Consider the following 20,557-nt stretch of genomic DNA (forward strand, 5'->3'; position numbering starts at 1 on the left):
GAGTAACACATCATTCATTTTTATCTTTATTAATGGGTAGAAGTCTCTGATGCAAAACACAATATGAACTTAAAAACTTATAGATTCTTCCAAACTGAAAAATTGAAATTTGTCACAAATGATCAGTACTGAGAAAATACATCAAAAGCCTTTACAAACATCATTTTATATGTTCTAATTATATGTCTGTGGCATATTAGTAGACTGCCAAGGTGTAAAACCAGCCAGAGAAAATTTTTCAGCTGATGGTAAATGTACCTGGTATTTGACTATGTGACTTAGACACAATTTTTGTTTGTATGCCATTGTTTTCTACATGTTACGGTACTTGTACTATCTCTTACTTTTAGGTACCAGTGCAGCGAGTTACCAAATATCCCCTGCTTTTGGCACGGCTATACAAATTGACTCCTGCACATCATGAGGGAAGAGAACTGCTCAAGCAAGCTCAGCACAAGATTGAGTTGCACCTTGAGCATATCAATTCAGTGAGTATACATACTGTTGTACTTGATATGACAATATCAATGAAAATAAAGAATGTATAAAAACATGTTTTTTGTACTGATATAGCATGAGCTGTATCATCAGTCCACAGAAATTATCGAGTGTGCTAGTTAGTAATGATTTCAGAAGTAAGAATAGAGCTTTTGAGAAATCAGAGCAGCTCAGGCATGACCAGACAGACGCTGTAATTACTTGAAACCTTACCTTAACTGGATGGGGCTAATTGTGAGTACATAATGTACTACAATCCTTGGCTTCCCTTGATAGATTTTTAGTTGCTGTACCTCAGTACTCCACTGACTGACAATTACACTAGTCTTGTTTCTCCATCATATTTAGAAGGCAACTACTGAATGTAAAACTTGAGCTTTTAGTTGTTGAAGAAGTGTTAACAGGTGATAAAGTAAGCTGAATTCTGGTTGTTTGAACAGCCAGCAGCAAACATTCATTTCTGGAAGAAATGAATGATTTATGCCAGAAACTCAAGATTAGTATGCCATGAATTACATAAAGTATGTGACATGTGAGAAAGTCAGTAATGGTTCTAAGTAAAGTTAGGAGGATACCATGAAAGTAATTTCATCACAGAATCAGAGCTTTGGCTATGAAACTGAAGCCTTGGAGACATATGAGCACAATGACTCCTATCAAGAAATATTCAATGACTTTGCAAAAAAATGCACGTTAAATGGGGTAAAACTGGGAAAAATAACACTAATGAACTACATACTCATGGGAATTCCAGCTAGGAATGCTCATAGGAAGAAGCAGAACACCAGTAAAAGTGATTAGAACACACTTCATTACTAAACACAGACATACAAATAAACACATGTGCATGGTACAGCTGTTGACAACAAACTAGCTCATTCAAAGACATGCTCCTCGTGGGAAGCTAAACTTAGTGCCAAAGAGTCTTGTTCTCTAATATTTTATATCATCAATGGTGAGGTCCCTATGGAGCACCCACCCCACCCAGCCTTCCCCAGGAGCCCGAAGCAGAAGCAGGAGGAGGTCACCGAAGGTTGCAGATGCTGACTTTTTTTCCACAGTTCTGCATGACCAAACATCCAATGGCTGGCTGCAGTGCTGTACACAGCTCCCCTTCTTAGGACAGGTGGCATGAGTAAAGGAGAGGGGAGGGGGAGGGGTCATCAGGGATGACTTTAGTTGGATTGCTGGTCAGCACTGAGATTATGAAGTTGTAGTGGCAGAGTGCTCAGCTATGCTGAGCCATGGGGCTGGGATGGCAGTATTCTTAGTTGCATGCTGTGTTGTTTCACTCTCCAGACTAAAGCTGGTAACTCTGTAGTCATTGCTGGCTGTACCAGAAAGACAAAATCTGCCAGTAAATGGAACATCCTGTAAAATCTCTGCTGAAGAGGCATGGAGGTCTTCTTTGAACACAGAATGCACACCTAAAAGAAGCCAGGGTAAGTAAACTGTCCAGTGGCCCCGCAACACATAAGTACTGGTGTGACTGTTTGAGGCCAGCATTCCACCAAACCATTGCTCTGTGGATGGTATACTGTGGTGCAGAAGCAATGGATGCCACAAAGATAGTTTGGAGAATAGAGCAGACTCAAAATTGGTGGCCTTGGTTGGTAGTGATGGATGACGGGCAGCCAGAATGTTATATACACAATTGTGCAAATGCCCTCACTGTTGTTTGCACCATTGTGTCTGGCAAGGGTGTTGCCGCAGTCCAGCAGGTGATGTGATTGATTGCAGAAAGAACACACTGTAAAGCTTCCAAATTTAGTAAGGGGCCGACTAGGTTGAGCTGTACACATTGTAATTGGTCTTTGGGTATTTTATATTGCATGTGATTTGGCTGTACATGTTGACCAGTCTTGCTGCACTGGCAAGCTGTCCAGGTTTTTCGTCCAGAGTTTGCAGTCTCACTTCACATCTGATCAGACAATTGGTCCGTAACAAGTTTAGTAGTGAGGTGTACACCTGAGTACGACAGTCCATGCAGTATATCGAAAATAGGCTTTGTCATAGTGAGTGAGTGAGCCTAATGGGCAGAAGCAGTTCTGTGACAAGTCACACAAGAACTGTATGGAGGAATCAGGAATAGTGAACCACTCAAATCAAATAGTTATAGTGTCTTGTGGGGGATTGCAGATGTGTGAATCCTTCTGTTGGGCCTTGGTGCTTTTGTTACACAAGTTGATACAGAAAAACAGGAACATTTCCACAATCCAATAACACTAGAAGTGATGAAGGAAATAAATTGCATTCATAGTAATTGAAACCTTTCAACTTTGGCATTTACGAAACATTGATGGCATTTATCATTTTTTTTTATTTTATTTTATTTTTTATTTTTATTTTTTTAAATATGTCCCTAATATGGCGTCCTCCTGTAGAAATACATCCGTGAAATCTGCTGTTGAGAATCCTCATTGACCACAGCAACATCTGAGCTGGGATACTGTGAATTGCATCTGTAATTCTCTGTTTTAACTCATCCCAGGTTTTTCATCGAGTCGTGTAGACTTTGCTCTTGAGGTAACCCCACAAGAAAAAATCAAAACGGATAAACATGGCGATCTTGGGGGCCAGGGAATATTACCAGATTTTGAGATCACACGCTTGCCAAACAGTTCTAGCACATATGCCATTGATTTCCGTGCAGTGTGTGATGTCGCTCCATCCTGTTGAAACCAGGCTTCTTGAATGTTTGGAAAATTGTTCAATGCAGGTGTAATGAAAGTTCGTAACATCTCCAAGTAATGATCGGCATTGACAGTTATTGTGGTTCCCTGTTCATCTGTGAAAAAATACAGTCCAATAATCCCATGTGATGAAACACCACACCATACTGTCACTTTACTAGCATGTAAAGGGCGCTCATGAACGTCATTAGGATTTGTGTTTGGCCAGTAACAGTTGTTCTGTTTATTCCCATAACCTATGAGATGGAAATGTGCCTCATCTGATATCCACAATTTGTTTAGAAATTCACTGTCATTGTTTATTTTTGTTATCATTTGTCTACAGAATCCTAATCGTAACTGGTAATCATTGTCCTTCAGTTGTTGCACCATCTGTAGTTTGTACACTTGAGGACAAATCCAGTCTCTTCAAAGTTATTAATCCAACATTTTATCACATGTTTTGAAGGAATGGCATTATGTCATCCTAAACTATAAAAACATTGAAACTCCCTCTGAGCCATACCAAACCACCATTGTTTTTATAAAAGATTTTTATGGCTAACACACGCTGTTGTCTGTTCCACTGATCCATGATTAGTGAAATGGCGGACTGTTAACTTACTAACTGTCATGAACCCACAGTGCTGCAACCTGCCCATGGCTGCCACTACTCATTTCAAACATTCCCATTATTCTGTGTCACACTGTAGTTGATGTCTGCTGATAGTGCATTGTTTGTGTACCTGAGATTGGTAGCAAACTGTGCAATGTAATCAAGATGGTGGAAATGGTGTGGAGAATGTGGAGAACAGTCCTTTGCTAGATTACATATGCAATTTGTCAGTGGTCAATAGTCCATGTAAATAGTGGGTGGTCTACCCTTGATGACTTCCTTAAAGTGTTGCACTGCCTAGTATACTGTAAGCAGCTCTCTACCATAAGCTGACCTCTTATGATGAGACAAGGTTAACTACTGTGAGAAGAATGGTAACAATAGTTGCTCACCTGCAACTGTTGTTGAAGCACAGCTCCAATCGCAGTGCCAGTCGTGTCAGAGGTAACTGCCAAGAGAGCTACTGTGGCTGGATGGGCTGATATTGTAGTGTGTAATAAGCTGAGCTTAATTTGGTCAAATGTTTGAAGAATTTGAGGAGTCCAAGTGAGAGCCTACTTGAAGCATGTGTTTTTGCCACTTGGGGCAAGTGATGCCTGTAGAAATTAATCATGGGCAGTTGTCTCCATAACTCATGATAAATCCTGTCCCATAGAAGCTGGTGGAAAGGTTCATGTGTTGAGTTGGAGGTTGAACCTCATTTCGACTAACAGAGTGACCCAGGAATGTTGCACTGGGCTATCAAAGTTGGCACTTGTTGTCGTTCATCACTACATTGAAATGTTCAAGGGTCTCAAAAATGAGTGTAATATGATCCTCATGTTCTTCCAGAAATGCTAAAAGTAAACTAAAATATCATCCAATTATGCATAACAGCATGGAAATTTGAAGAGAATGTCATCAGTGAAGTGTTGACATTCTTGGCCTGCACTTTTCAAAACAAAAGGCATGAACAAAAATTCACAGAGCTCCAACAGTGTTATTATAACTGATTTGGATATGTCTTCAGTAGCTATGGGAATTTGCAGGCAAAATTTTACTGTCTAGAACACCAAACATGAAAGTACCTGCTAAGGTATGAGAAAAGTCTTGGAACTTTGGTATCAGGTAACTATCAGGTACCATGCGAGCATTGAGGACGCAATAATCACATAATCTGTACATTCCATCTTTCTTGGAAACTAAGTGTATGGGTGAAGCCCACATATTATCAGAATGCCTGATTATACCAGCTTGCAGTAATTTAGCTCCTCATAGTCAGTCTGATACCAGTCTGCTTGCTTTGTGGCAGACCAGCAGACCTGGTATAGTATTGATTTTGTGCATGGTGTCATATCTAAGGCTTCTGTGTTTAAGGGTCACCTGTGATATCTGGGGAACATGGGGGGGCATACATGACAGATGCATGCACACTGTTTGAAAAGTTCTCTATACTGACCAGTATTTGCGATAAGTCGTGGAGATGGTGATTCCATTCCTGCTGTAAGTGCCACAGGTAAGAATGTGCAGAATCCAGTTCACCCCCTACCAAAAGTATTGTGGTGTGCAATTCAAGATTCTCGTTGCATTGCCGGAGCCTCTCCTTTTCCACTTCTTCGTATCTCATAATCACCTTTTGTATTTCTGAGTCCAATGGTCATTAAACAGTTGGAGATGGGAGTCATGTGTAGACTGAGGAAAGCTCTTTCAGAAAAGTCTCCTCTGGGAATGCCCATGGATGCGGTGATGGGAAGCTGGTACTATGGGGTACTGGCCCTCCAATGTTGGTTTGCCTGAGTATACTTCATGTTAGGTCTTGGGAAAGATGAATTTGATGACAAAAATCCATGCCAAAGGTTGGTTCTCAAACATTTGCAACCCAAAACATGTACAACCAGAAATTGCCATGGGAATTTCTTGTGCAGATCGAGGTGCATAGTGTGCATAACAGTCCCAAAAAGTCTGATATGAGTGACATTAGCATTATGTAGATGTATATCAGGATCATTAACTCCATTGGTGGTTTCTCTCTGGCAACGGTGCTCACTTCTGAGCTAGCGTCAATCAGGAAGTATTGATTTGTTGAGTCATCCAACATGTAGAGTCTCGTACTGTCACTCAGAAATGGAATACAACTAGTTTGGCTCATGTGTTACAACCACAGGTGACTTCACTGTGTACAGCATTCCAGAGAGTCTATGACAGACCACATCTTTGAATCTGGGTGGTTGCACAGTGTGGAGCAGTTGCATGCCGTGCTGGTAAAGCAAGTGTGAAACCAACACAGTCATTGTCACATTGATTCGTGTCCAAGGAATGGCATTGTCAGCCATGGACATGGCCATCACAGGTGGCTGAAGGTCATGGCCCCCCTGGTGGAGGCTAGTGATGTTACACTCATGACTGTATGTAACTGCATGGGCAGCATCAACTGCTTGTGGCTGCGGGCAGTGTGTCATGCTTGGAATGTACTGGCACAAACATTGTGGTCTGTCTCATCTGTGTATTGTCATTGCTGTAGGAGAGCAAAAGGCCTATCAGCCAGGACAAATTTGCATTCTATCATTTTGCTTTTGTGCAAGATAATTGCCAACTGTATCTGAGGTGGTAGTTTGAAAAGCCACAGCGTGCAGTCTGGCACAAGAGTCAAATCGATTGATGTACAGAGATGTCTCCAAACTGGAGGTGTCCTGTTGCCCAATTTTTCCTCATAAATTACATGTTCAAAAATGACTCTAAGCACTATGGGACTTAACATCTGAGGTCATCAGTACCCTAGACTTAAAACTACTTAAACCTAACTAACCTAAGGACATCACACACATCCATGCCTGAGGCAGGATTCAAACCTGTGACTGTTTCAGCAGCACAGTTCCAGACTGAAGCTCCTAGAACCGCTCGACCACAGCGGCTGGCAAATTACTTGTTGCAGTTTGTGCTCTGGTCTCTTGGCAGGTCAATGGAGCAACGCTGTCTTCGCAGTGTCAGAGTTGCTGTCCACCAGAGATGCTTGTACGACATCAGTGATGATATGGACTTGATCCCACATGTTATGTGATAGGACTACAAGCCTAGGAGTATCATTGAATATGCCAATGGTGTGTAGTATGAAGGTGATGGTCATGAATCATGTTTCTGGATGCTCCGGTTGAGAGAGTGGTGTTTAGGGTGAAAACTCGATTGCCTATATGCTCCACTGAAATTTTGACATTGACCTGCTGGGACATGTGGTCTGAGAGCAACAGCAGATGGGATCCTTGGGACCACATCCAGCATGGATGGCAACCCAAGAATCTTCTTGTGTGTCCCAACTAGCTGAGCCCTGCATGAGGTTATGAACAGATTCGTATGGCTTGTGCCTGACACGTATGGACCAGTAAAATCACATGAGGCTATGCTGTGTAGACCTGAAATAGTTGGTGGAATATTGTCTTGTGTTTTTGAAGAAAAATTGAACTAATTACCAGTATTGCCAAGGAGGTCAAAAGTCCTTATACATTGCATGTGCACATGTTCATCATTGTTGTAATTGATGGTAGAAGAGCACTTTGGTGTTTAACACGCAATGTAGGCTGATCCCGATGGTAAAAACATTATGCAAGTCACTGTGGGAGTCACCAGTTGTCTTAAGTTGTTCATAAAAGTGGTATTCGTGGGACAGATCCATAGTTGAAGTGAACACAGTCTGATGAATTCACGTAATATGTTGAAGTAGCTGCTGCTGTTCATTGCGGGTTCATTGCTGTCAGAATTCCAGCTAGGAAGAAATGCCTGCAGCAAGAAACAGAAAACCAGTAAATGCAATTAACACATGCTGTATTACTAAACACAGAAATACAAAGATATGTATGTGCATGACACAGTTTGTAAGCTTCTCTGTAGCTCTGTACTTAATTTTCTCTTGTGAAAGCACAGTTAAGCCTTTAAACAAATGATCCCTTGGCTTTTTAGAAACTATTATGAACTAATAATCTTAAGAGGTAAGTTGCCATCAATAACAACATGATGATGTCTCATCATATTAATTTTTATTTAAGGAAGCAAAGGACATCAGCACCATGAAACTTTGGAGACGTATATCAATAATCAATGGGCGAAGATTGAGCAGTGAAAGTGACATGATTAATATTAAACTCAGAAAGGTAAGCATAGTGAAAACCATATCACAGTTATAAAACAAAAATGGTAATCTATTAAAGATACATGAAGACTGCTACTATTTCAAATAGAATAAATTAAATGGTTTGAACATACTGGCCCATATGAAAGAAGTACTCATGCAGTGAACAATACAGATCCTGTTATAACTACATGAACCTCCTGACAATCATGTAATACAAGTGCATATGTAGTATACTTAGTAAAGTGGGATATTTTTACAATACAATTTCATGTTCAGTTGGATCTATTAGCTTTATGGAATAACGTCCAAGTTGATTTCCAGAGTTTACTATGTAAACTTTAAAATGCACTGTCAGTGTTCATTCTTTGGCTGGACATTTGTCATTCTTAATAAAAGACAGATTGTAATTTTTTACTCACCTTTTCTTCATGCCATGTAAATTATATGTGATGAATGCAGATCTTATGTGGGTACTCTTTTGTTATCAGATGTAATTGGAGAAACATCTGTGGCCCACCAAAATCTAAATTTTATGAATGTTCGAGTCTCTGTTAGCAGACAAAAGGCTAGTTTTCAGTGTATCTAATCAATCAAATGGATGACGATCAGCAATGTTGTTATTTTACTTCTGCTGGTATGGAGAATAAGACAACTAAGAATGACAAAAAATAAAAATGTGTTATTTGATGAGTAGTTTTTCAATATCTGTATAAAAAATAATTGTAAAGACATTAGCAACTGAGATATTTTTATATTAAATAACAGATGTACATGCCATATGCTCTCTGATTGTTTGCCCCAAAATAATGTCTGGATATGCAGACTAGATTTCTGTTGCTTACTGAAGTAACATTCCCATACCTCGAAGAAGAGTGGCAAGAAAATATTTGGCTACATTTGTTTAATTTGTGCTTTCATGCCATATAGGTATGCAGTTCAACTGCTGACTGATAGTGTAATCACATAGCAGATTATTGATTACCAGGTTTTGTGTGCAATAACATGTTTCACTAAGAAAGTAAGTTGCCATGCAGTACTGTATCTACTCTGAGTATTTATGTAATCTTTTATTTTTTTCTTACTTGAGAAATATAGTTAATTTACTTCCTCTGTTACACTCGTTATCAGCCCCTAAACTGTAGGCATCTCTTGTAGACTCTCAATTTTAAAAATTGTCATTGCTTTATAGCTCCTCTTATTTCTTATGTGACTGCATTTGTAAAAATATTAAAAAATACTTGTGTTCAGAGTATTCATTTTGTTGTAAAATTTCACCAAACATGTCTAAAGATGGAATACAGAGATATGTATGCCCTTGACAAAGATCTGAAATACTCCCTTGCTCCCGTCAGGATCATCAGTTCCGAAAAACTTGTCATTTCTCTGCTGTTTTACCCATGTGTTTTCTATTCCTCCACCTTTGTAACTCATAGTAAATTTGCTTGTTGTTTACTTCTAGACACCTATTAGTATGATGTTCATAATATCTTCCAGTAATAACTGCTATAGTTATAGTTTTTGCTTACAGTTTAGAAAATTTTAATTGTTTAGTTTCTCATTCAGACTGTATTAAAAGTTTTCAAACAGTGTTATCACTTACACTAGTATGAAAATGTTACAGTAATTTTTATAGACAGACTTGTTCCTATCTTCTCTATAGCAGCAGCATGTCAGTGAGAGAAATTTGTGGTTAAATTCTCATCAGTTTCCGAATGCATGTAAAATACAGTAAAATTGCATGCTCCTAGGTAGTTGAAATGATCAGTGGCACTTTTTAATTATACTTGGATTTTTTCCAGTTCATCTTTTGTGCCTCAACTCAGAGTTCTCATAACAAATATTTCTGTTTTTTCTAGATGGCTCTTGAAGTGTTGGAGTGGAACCATGAAGAAGCAACATTTTCCATGGAAGGAAAGCTTTTATACACAAATCCTACAGACAATAATTGGAGAAAAGGCCGAACAATCAAACTGAATCCTATCAATGCTCTTCTAGTTACCAAAGGAAAGGTAATTAGAGGATAATGTTTTTATCTAAAAAATACTTGTAGTAGTAGTTTACAAAACCACACTACACTAATATAATTTATATGAATGCACAGTTGCATATAATGCATCATTACTTGTGCCAATTTGCTGCCCATGTGTACTTAGCATTTCACCTACCATCTTAGGATACACATTATGATAACAGTGTTAAATATCTTGACATCTTCACGGCATACTGAACACCCAACATTTCAAGATTGTGACCAGTTGCCGTCTATTTCCATGCACGATATTTCAACTGGGCACTTGCCAATCATCTCAAACTGAGTCCCATGAAGATGGCTGGCAGGTGCACAGTTAAAATATGTGCTAGAAAGTAGATGACAAACACCACTTCAAAATTTGTATCTTTTTTAATAGAACGGTCATCACACTATTCCATGACCCTGTAACTATGGACACATTTTCCTTGATTTTGGTGGCAGATATATTACTGCTTGGGACACACCGGTCATTTTCTCTTCGCTTACCCACTACATTGGTACTACACTACTTGTATATAGGACTGGAGAGCTGAGGGCAGGATTATATGTAAATGCACTATTGATGTTGACATCACAAGCATATGTATTTGTGTTAACTTGAACTTATCTGTGTTATGGTCATACTTTTCGGCATGGGATGTCCATGAGAGATGGAAATTGCCCTGCTTTATCAGCACTGTTTTTCCATTTTACTTCAGCAGCAGAATTCACCTGTTTATCTTCCATTCCTAACCATCTAGAGATGTAGAAGTAACTTCAGGTGTTCCCTACAGAACTGTGTTGAAATAATTACTGCTCATGTTGTATATAAATGACCTGGCTGATAATATTACCGGTAACATTAGCCTTTTTGCTGATGATGATGTTATCTATAATGAAGTACTACCGAAGAACAGCTGTACTAGTATCCAGCCGATTTTTTTTTAAGATTTCTGAGTGGTGCAAAGATAGTTTGTGGGGAAACAAAATGTTCTCATAGTACACAAAAATGTTGTTAACCAGGGCTTCATGCAGATGTGTTAGTGAGCCTTTGGAGTTTCATGCATTATGTAGCACTGACTTCCAAACGATCACGTCACTCAGATAAGCACCACCTTTATCAGAGCACTCAAATGTAGATGGAGCTATGAAGCTGCTACACAAAATGTTCTCCAGTACACCAACAGGAATACTATCAACTTTTCTACAGGTGTTGGCCTCCAGTGCTTGGAGGTTTTCAGGGCGACTTTCACACACTCTGGACTTAAGATAAAGAAAGAGGAATAAATCAGGAGCCATCAGACCATGGGAATGTGCTAGCCAAGCCACATGAACAAAACAGGAGATGAGACATCTAGGAAACTGTTCAAGCAATTTGTCCATTGACAGATGGGCAGTGTGTGCTGTTGCACCATACTGTTGATGCCACATGATTCTGCAGGGATGCTGCTGTTGTGCAGGGGTGACAAAATTCTGAATGATAGACACATGTCACTCAGAAGGCACAGTAATTTTGGGCTGTGTAACACCTTTTTGTGGACTTGCTGTACATTCTCAGTGCCCCAAAAATTGCAGTCTGCTTCTCAACTGCTCCTGACAATACGAAATGGGACTCGTCAGTCATCATCAAGCTCTCAACAATTCCTAGATTATCAGCCCATATTTCCAAAAATGTGTCACAAAATCAAATCTTGTAAGTGGGTTTTAAGTGTTGCACTACCTGTGGCTTGTAAGGCCGTGCTTGCAAATTTAGGTGTAAAGTGTAACATACACTGCCATAGCTGCCACATCTGTTATCTGTGGTGGAGTGTTCATTGATGACTTGTTTGAACTGATGCCTATTCATGGTCAAGGTACTCCCATGTCCTCACATTTCATGACTGTCCAGGAGAGTTGTTACAATGCACTGACCCATACATGCATCACGTAGCTCACCAATGGCGTATGGTATGGCCATCCGGAATGACATGCGATGGTTTAATCTGCAGAAACATCATTACTATTGACTTCGTTTCAATGTAAAACTCAAACACATGGACAGAGTCTTGCACACTCAAAGTGTCCATTATAACTGAATTTCCCACTCCCTTGCGATCCTGCTAGCACCTGCATGCACCCAGTGTCACAATGGCCAACTGAAAAGGGACATTCTTTCTGACTCATCCTGTATGGTTGTGAAAGTAGACTTTTCTTTTGAATCAGGTACAATAATAAAATTTTGATTATATGTTGAGTTTGCAATGTTAGTCTATTAAGATATAGTGTGTGAGATTTAATGCACACATCAAAAAAAATTTTGCATCACCTTGGTTCCAAGAGTTCCGGAACCAGTACAGAAAATTGGAAAAGAGATTAACATAAACATCATTTCTGCCCTTTTTATTACTCATGAAAACCACACATTGCATGTTGTACCACCACACAGTGAGACCTTTAGAGATGGTGATCCAGATTGCTGTACACACCGGAACCTCTAATACCTAACAGCACATCCTCTTGCATTGAGACATGCCTGTATTCATCATAGCATGCTATCCACAAGTTCATTAAGGAACTGTTGGTCCAGATTGTCCCACTCCTCAATGGCGATTCGGCGTGGATCCCTCAGAGTGGTTGGTGGGTCACGTTGCCCATAAACAGCCCTTTTCAATCTATCCCACGCATTTTTGATAGGGTTCATGTCTGGTCTGGAGAACATGCTGACCACTCTAGTCGAGCAACGTCATTATCCTGAAGGAAGTCATTCACAATATGTGCACGATGGGGGCGCAAATTATCGTCCATGAAGGCAAATGCCTCGCCAATATTCTGCCGATATGGTTGCACTATCGGTCGGAGGATGGCATTCACATATCATACAGCCATTACGCTGTCTTCTGGGACCACCAGCGGCGTACATTGGCCCTACGTAATGCCACCCCAAAACATCAGGGAATCTGCATCTACATCTATACTCCACAAGCCACCCAACGGTGTGTGGCGGAGGGCAATTTACGTGCCACTGTCATTACCTCCCTTTTCTGTTCCAGTCGCGTATGGTTCGCGGGAAGAGCGACTGTCTGAAAGCCTCCGTGTGCGCTCTAATCTCTCTAATTTTACATTCGTGATCTCCTCGGGAGGTATAAGTAGGGGGAAGCAATATATTCCATACCTCAACCAGGAACGCACCCTCTCGAAACCTGGCGAGCAAGCTACACCGCGATGCAGAGCGCCTCTCTTGCAGAGTCTGCCACTTGAGTTTGCTAAACATCTCCGTAACGCTATCACGGTTACCAAATAACCCTGTGACGAAACGCGCCGCTCTTCTTTGGATCTTCTCCATCTCCTCTGTCAACCCGATCTGGTACGGATCCCACACTGATGAGCAATACTCAAGCATAGGTCGAACGAGTGTTTTGTAAGCCACCTCCTTTGTTGATGGACTACATTTTCTAAGGACTCTCTCAATGAATCTCAACCTGGTACCCACCTAACCAACAATTAATTTTATATGATCATTCCACTTCAAATCGTTCCGCACGCACACTCCCAGATATTTTACAGAAGTAACTGCTACCAGTGTTTGTTCCGCTATCATACAATAAAGGGTCCTTCTTTCTATGTATTCGCAATACATTACATTTGTCTATGTTAAGGGTCAGTTGCCACTCCCTGCACCAAGTGCCTATCCGCTGCAGATCTTCCTGCATTTCGCTACAATTTTCTAATGCTGTAAACTTCTCTGTATACTACAGCATCATCCACGAAAAGCCGCATGGAACTTCCGACACTATCTACTAGGTCATTTATATATATTGTGAAAAGCAATGGTCCCATAACACTCCCCTGTGGCACGCCAGAGGTTACTTTAACGTCTGTAGACGTGTTCTGTTTACTAAAAACTCTTCAATCCAGCCACACAGCTGGTCTGATATTCCTTGGGCTCTTACTTTGTTTATCAGGCGACAGTGCGCAACTGTATCGAACGCCTTCCGGAAGCCAAGGAAAATAGCATCTATCTGGGAGCCTGTATATAATATTTTCTGGGTCTCATGAACAAATAAAGCGAGTTGGGTCTCACACGATCGCTGTTTCTGGAATCCATGTTGATTCCTACAGAGTAGATTCTGGGTTTCCTAAAACGACATGATACGCGAGCAAAAAGCATGTTCTAAAATTCTACAACAGATCGACGTCAGAGATATAGGTCTATAGTTTTGCGCATCTGCTCGACGACCCATCTTGAAGACTGGGACTACCTGTGCTCTTTTCCAATCATTTGGAACCTTCCGTTCCTCTAGAGACTTGCGGTACACGGCTGTTAGAAGGGGGGCAAGTTCTTTCGCGTACTCTTTGTAGAATCGAATTGGTATCCCGTCAGGTCCAGTGGACTTTCCTCTGTTGAGTGATTCCAGTTGCTTTTCTATTCCTTGGACACTTATTTCGATGTCAGCCATTTTTTCGTTTGTGCAAGGATTTAGAGAAGGAACTGCAGTGCGATCTTCCTCTGTGAAACAGCTTTGGAAAAAGGTGTTTAGTATTTCAGCTTTACGCGTGTCATTCGCTATTTCAATGCCACCATCATCCAGGAGTGTCTGGATATGCTGTTTCGAGCCACTTACCGATTTATCGTAAGACCAGAACTTCCTAGGATTTTCTGTCAAGTCGGTACATAGAATTTTACTTTCGAATTCACCGAACGCTTCACACATAGCCCTCCTTACGCTAACTTTGACATCGTTTAGCTTCTGTTTGTCTGAGAGGTTTTGGCTGCGTTTACACTTTGAGTGAAGCTCTCTTTGCTTTCGCAGTAGTTTCCTAACTTTGTTGAACCACGGTGGGTTTTTCCCGTCCCTCACAGTTTTACTCGGCACATACCTGTCTAAAACGCATTTTACGATTGCCTTGAACTTTTTCCATAAACACTCAACATTGTCAGTGTCAAAACAGAAATTGTCGTTTTGATCTGTTAGGTAGTCTGAAATCTGCCTTCTATTACTCTTGCTAAACAGATAAACCTTCCTCCCTTTTTTTTTATATTCCTATTGCCTTCCATATTCAGGGATGCTGCAACGACCTTATGATCACTGTTCCCTGTTCTGCACTTACAGAGTCGAAAAGTTCGGGTCTGTTTGTTATCAGTAGGTCCAAGATGTTATCTCCATGAGTCGGTTCTTTATTTAATTGCTCGAGGTAATTTTCGGATAGTGCACTCAGTACAATGTCACTTGATGCTCTGTCCCTACCACCCGTCCTAAACATTTGAGTGTCCCAGTCTATATCTGGTAAATTGAAAAATAACATGCTGAGAAAATTTATGTGAAATGTATTCCAAATTTTCTCTCAGTTGTTCTGCCACTAATGCTGCTGAGTCGGGAGGTCGGTAAAAGGAGCCAACTATTAACCTAGCTCGGTTGTTGAGTGTAACCTCCACCCATAATAATTCACAGGAACTATCCACTTCTACTTCACTACAGGATAAACTACTACTAACAGCGAAAAACACGCCACACCAGTTGCATGCAATCTATCCTTTCTAAACACCGTCTGTGCCTTTGTAAAAATTTCGGCAGAATCTATCTCTGGCTTCAGCCAGCTTTCTGTACCTATAACGATTTCAGCTTCGGTGCTTTCTATCAGCGCTTGAAGTTCCGGTACTTTACCAATGCAGCTTCGGCAGTTTACAATTACAATACCGATTGCTGCTTGGCCTCCGCATGTCCTGACTTTGCCCCGCACCCTTTGAGGCTGCTGCCCTTTCTGTACTTGCCCGAGGCCATCTAACCTAAAAAACTGCCCAGTCCACGCCACACAACCCCTGCTACCCATGTAGCCGCTTGCTGCGTGTAGTGAACTCTTGACCTATCCAGCGGAACCCGAAACCCCACCACCCTATGGCGCAAGTCGAGGAATCTGCAGCCCACATGGTCGCAGAACCGTCTCAGCTTCAGATTCAGACCCTCCACTCAGCTCTGTACCAAAGGTCCGCAGTCAGTCCTGTTGATGATTCTGCAGATGGTGAGCTCTGCTTTCATCCCACTAGCGAGACTGGCAGTCTTCACCAAATCAGATAGCCGCCGGAAGCCAGAGAGGATTTCCTCCGATCCATAGCGACACACATCATTGGTGCCGACATGAGCGACCACCTGCAGATGGGTGCACCCTGTACCCTTCATGGCATCCGGAAGGACCCTTTCCACATCGGGTTTCGTCCAAACATGTCTCCAGCGATTGTCTGGTTGAAGGCAAATGCAACACTCATCGGTGAAGAGAATGTGATGCCAATCCTGAGCAGTCCATTCAGCATGCTGTTGGGCCCATCTGTACCACACTGGATGGTGTCGTGACTGCAAAGATGGACCTCGCCATGGATGTTTGGAGTGAAGTTGCGCATCATACACCTTATTGCACACAGTTTGAGTCATACAACGACATTCTGTGGCTGCACAAAAATCATTATTCAACATGGTGGCATTGCTGTCAGGGTTCCTCCAAGCCACAATTCATAGGTAGCGGGCGGTCATCCACTGCAGTAGCAGCCCTTGGTGGCGGGGGGCTGAGTGAGGCACGTCATCGACAGTTCCTGTCTCTCTGTATCCCCTTCATGTCCAAACAATGTCACTTTGGTTCACTCCGAGACGCGTGGACACTTCCCTTGGAATGACTGGAACTGATCGGCTCCCAGACCCTCTCCGTCTAATAGGCGCTGCTCATGCGTGGTTGTTTACATCTTTGGCCGGTTTAGTGACATCTGTGAACAGTCAAAGGGACTATGTCTGTGATACAATATCCACCGTCAACATCTGTCTTCAGGAGTTCTGGGAACCGGGGTGATGCAAAACTTTTTTTATGTGTGTATTAAACACATTGAAAGATGTGTGGTCGCCTGTAGTCACAGTTGGTGCCTCTGCTGCATCACCACAGGCCTGATGACTTCAATATACACCATTTTCCGCATTTAAAAAAAAAATCGACAGTTATCTGAAATATTAAACCTCACACTTAGTGTATAATTTGTTTGATGTAACTGCATAATGTCATGACAAGTTATTTTTGTCTGAGGTGTCCAGCCTTTTAGCTTACCTGTACCACATTCAAAGACGAGTATTTCTGGGCTGCACATAATATACTACCTTGATACTACAATAACCACTGGGGGGAAGAACGGGATGGACCAGTGAGAGAATAGCATTGTGGAGTTCATATTGTAAATATTCAATTTAGCATAACTTACTATGACAGAACCTTTTTAATGATCATGTTATATGGAGGCTCACTTCTTGGACATCCTTCATTTATATTATCCTAATAAGAACAGTATTTTGTAAACCAAAGATACTGTTCCATACTGCATTTCCTGAATCTTAACATGAATTATTGTAAAATTGCTTTCCTAGTTAAAGGTAACATCTGAATCTTAACCATTTTATATGTGTTTGTGTTGCAGCTGTCTGAGGAATATCAAATTGAGCCTCCTGATGATTTATTGATGTTTCCCCGCAAGACTGGGGTTCGTGAAGCCACCTTGTTACTTGTCAGAGAAAAGAGTGGCAGATATTCATTATTAAGGGTGAGTAAACTGTTTCACAGAAAAATTAATAAAAATTTTATATCTTCTAGTTCAAGCTCTAAAACAGTCTTTCTCTTTTGGCAGGATCCCCTGTTCCTTGACAAGTGCATAGTATGTTGTGAGACTGATTGGGAAGACTACTTTGAAGTGCAAGAATTGGCGTCTAAGGAAACCTATATTTTCAAGGCAAGTAACTTCGTCCACTACCATATATTTCATTTGACAAAATTTCATACTGAATGTGACTGTATAAAAAATGGTTCCACAGCCAAATGTTGCATTGAGCATTTCACTGTAAGAAGTAAGGATCACTTACAGCTAAATAACTTAAAGGAAGTTTTTTTCCTCTGTAGCCCGTTCTTTTATTTTTAAAATAAGCTTATTACTAAATAATGAAATGAAGTGTAACTTCTGGCCCTTTTATTTCACAATAAAAATTGTTATCTTTATATCATGTTACATTCCACACATCAGTTCAGGAAAAAAAGTAACATGTGAAGGCATTTCTAATACAAGTTACTCACAACTTTAGTAGGTACAGGCATGCCTGTAACTATCACAGATGTGAAATTGAAAGAGTGGATCCTTCCAGCAACTGTGTACCAATACACATAACACATTAGAATCCATTAGCATGGCATGAATAACAATTTAAAATACGCTGTGCTCTATGGAACAGTGACATATGGACTTCACATCTGTGATAGTTGTGCCCATGGCTACGATGGCTGTGTGAAATTCTTACTAGAGATGTCATGTTTTATTTTTTTTTATTTTTTTTTTTTAGTGATGTGTGGAATGTAACAGTACACCAGCATTTATTGCGATGTAGCTTGATAGATAAGCTAATAGCTAAATAATTAAGTAAAACAGCAGCCTCCTCAGGAAAATGACATACTTAAGAAATTTGTAATGTCTGTAGACCAACTGATAAAAATTTATTGATCAATAATTTATTTTTTTACTCCCCAGGGTGAGGATGGGGAAAGAACAAAGACATGGTACAGGACACTACAATGCCATGCCCAAGGGCTTGGCTCCTGGAGACGAAGGAGAAATGCCTTGGCTAACATCATAAATGGAATGGTTGCACGGGACTAGGTGCAACAACAGTCAACACTGTCTGCTGTGATATTTGGCACCGGTTTTCAGAAATGAAATGCCGTTATGGGATTTTTTTCTGTGCTGTTAATGCATATGTATTCCTTCCTATCTTATAAATAGACAAATAACTTGTTGTAAGCTACTTTCCACTTTTCTGAAAAATGATGTACAAAGCATGTAAGTTACATATGTATAGATGAGTACAATGAAAATAAATTTATAATATTAAAAATATCTTTCACTTTTACGTTTTATCTACATAGTTTAGTTTGAAGCCTTTTTTTAATCTGCGGAGAGAACTGTCCATTTCTCTAGGCTAAATGTTAGATATCTGCAAATAAAAAATTCCCCCCATTCTTTGCCCAAAGAAACTATTTAAAAAGAAAAGCTGCCCCCAAATTGATATGTGCCATTTAAAGCATTCCAGTAGTCAACATAAATATTTGTGAAAATAGACAGTAATATGATCTCAGCTAACAATAAAGGTCTGCAAATTGACATGATTTCAAACTGTAAGTATGTCTAATGAGATACTTAGCATTTCATTTCACACATTGATACACAGCAAACAATCCAAACAAGTAAAAAATATAACTGCTAAAATTAAATCTGGGTGTAAAAGGTAATAAATCAGGGGTAATCGAAGCACAAAATAGGGTAGTATGTGGTAATAGTAATGCTCGGTAGTAATGAAAACACAAAGGAGTTATTGACTGACTCAACTAAAGTATGTAATCCCACAGTGACTCCACGGCATTTTACATAACCAAAATTTTAAAAAGAAAAAAATCTGCTCACAAATTGGTAGAAGCAGAATTCTACATAAAAATCATGTACAAAATCTGGAAAGAAGAGATGAAAGGCCACAACAGAAATCAAACTTTTTATAAGATTTCACAAAGTCGTCCATAACTAAAACCAAAAGACAAAGCATTAGAGGATGATCTATAAATTAATCAAAAAACTTGAATTAAAGCTATAAATTCAAGTAGGTGAAAAAGATTAAGGGGGTATTAATAAAATGGCAGTATCAATAGTAAAACATGAAGAAAAATATCGAACTATGCTAAGAGGACAGAGCACCATTCAAACTGACAGTCAAGTACTGGGCGGTAGATGAGTGTGCAAATCTAACGGAGAAGCTCCTTTAACTGCTGAAATTCCACTATTATTTGAAACTATGAATTATCATCAGAATACAAATGTTGTTGGTATGGCTATAGCATAAGTACACATAACCATATGACTTCTTTTTTTTTTGGGGGGGGTGTATGGAAGGGGGGGCTGACACAGATGGGAGGGGGAGGGAAAAAGATAGACGGGGGAGGGGAGGATGAAGAGAGGATGATAGAGATGGAAGGGAGAGAAGTGGGGGAGGGGGATAGTTCTCCATAGCTTTGAAGCACAATGAATGTTAAATAGTTTATAGGCATCTTCACTCTTTTTTCTGTTTGTCCACCATTAAGACTGACAGCATAGCATTTTAGGTCTAAACGAAGTTTGATGTTTTGAAAGATATTATTTTTGGTTTGTTGTGTGTACAATTACACATTATGAGAAAGATGATTGATAGAAAAGCTAAAGTTGACCAGAAAGCAATATTTATTGATGTCTTAAACTTGTAATGGACAGCCATATGTGTCAAGAACAAATAATATGGAAACCAGAGATAAAAAGGATCTCATTTTAAATTAAGGTCAAAACAGATGCTTAAGAGCATGTTAAAAATACAATTAACTGGGAATAAAAGCAGATGAGCTAACAAAACCAGCATTAATGAAATACGAAACACATTTTGCATGCCATTCAAATCATTTGCAGGAGAGACACGTCCTTAGTGTGCTGGAAGAAAGAATAAATCATAAAACACTGGGAAAATAAGTAAAAAAAGAAGATTGAGATGACTGGCTGTAAAATAAATTTGCGTAGATCGAGAACACAGTAACAATGTACCCAAAAGTAAGAACACGGTTGAAAAAAGGGATAAAAATGCAAGAAAATACTG

General features: G+C 40.1%; 1 protein-coding gene across 1 annotated transcript in view; it reads left to right on the plus strand.

Moving 5' to 3' along the window:
- The window catches only part of LOC126252810 (uncharacterized), a 133,828-nt gene extending 115,081 nt beyond the window's left edge, over positions 1–18,747 (plus strand). The window contains exons 10-15 of the mRNA XM_049953750.1: positions 351–488; positions 7,803–7,907; positions 9,745–9,897; positions 17,326–17,448; positions 17,533–17,634; positions 18,421–18,747. Coding sequence (XP_049809707.1) covers positions 351–488; positions 7,803–7,907; positions 9,745–9,897; positions 17,326–17,448; positions 17,533–17,634; positions 18,421–18,549 — 750 coding nt within the window. The 3' untranslated portion in view covers positions 18,550–18,747. The remainder of the gene's footprint in view (positions 1–350; positions 489–7,802; positions 7,908–9,744; positions 9,898–17,325; positions 17,449–17,532; positions 17,635–18,420) is intronic.
- Positions 18,748–20,557: the final 1,810 nt, after the last annotated feature.

Source organism: Schistocerca nitens, chromosome 4, assembly GCF_023898315.1.
Source record: "Schistocerca nitens isolate TAMUIC-IGC-003100 chromosome 4, iqSchNite1.1, whole genome shotgun sequence".
NCBI classification, from domain to species: Eukaryota; Metazoa; Arthropoda; class Insecta; order Orthoptera; family Acrididae; genus Schistocerca; species Schistocerca nitens.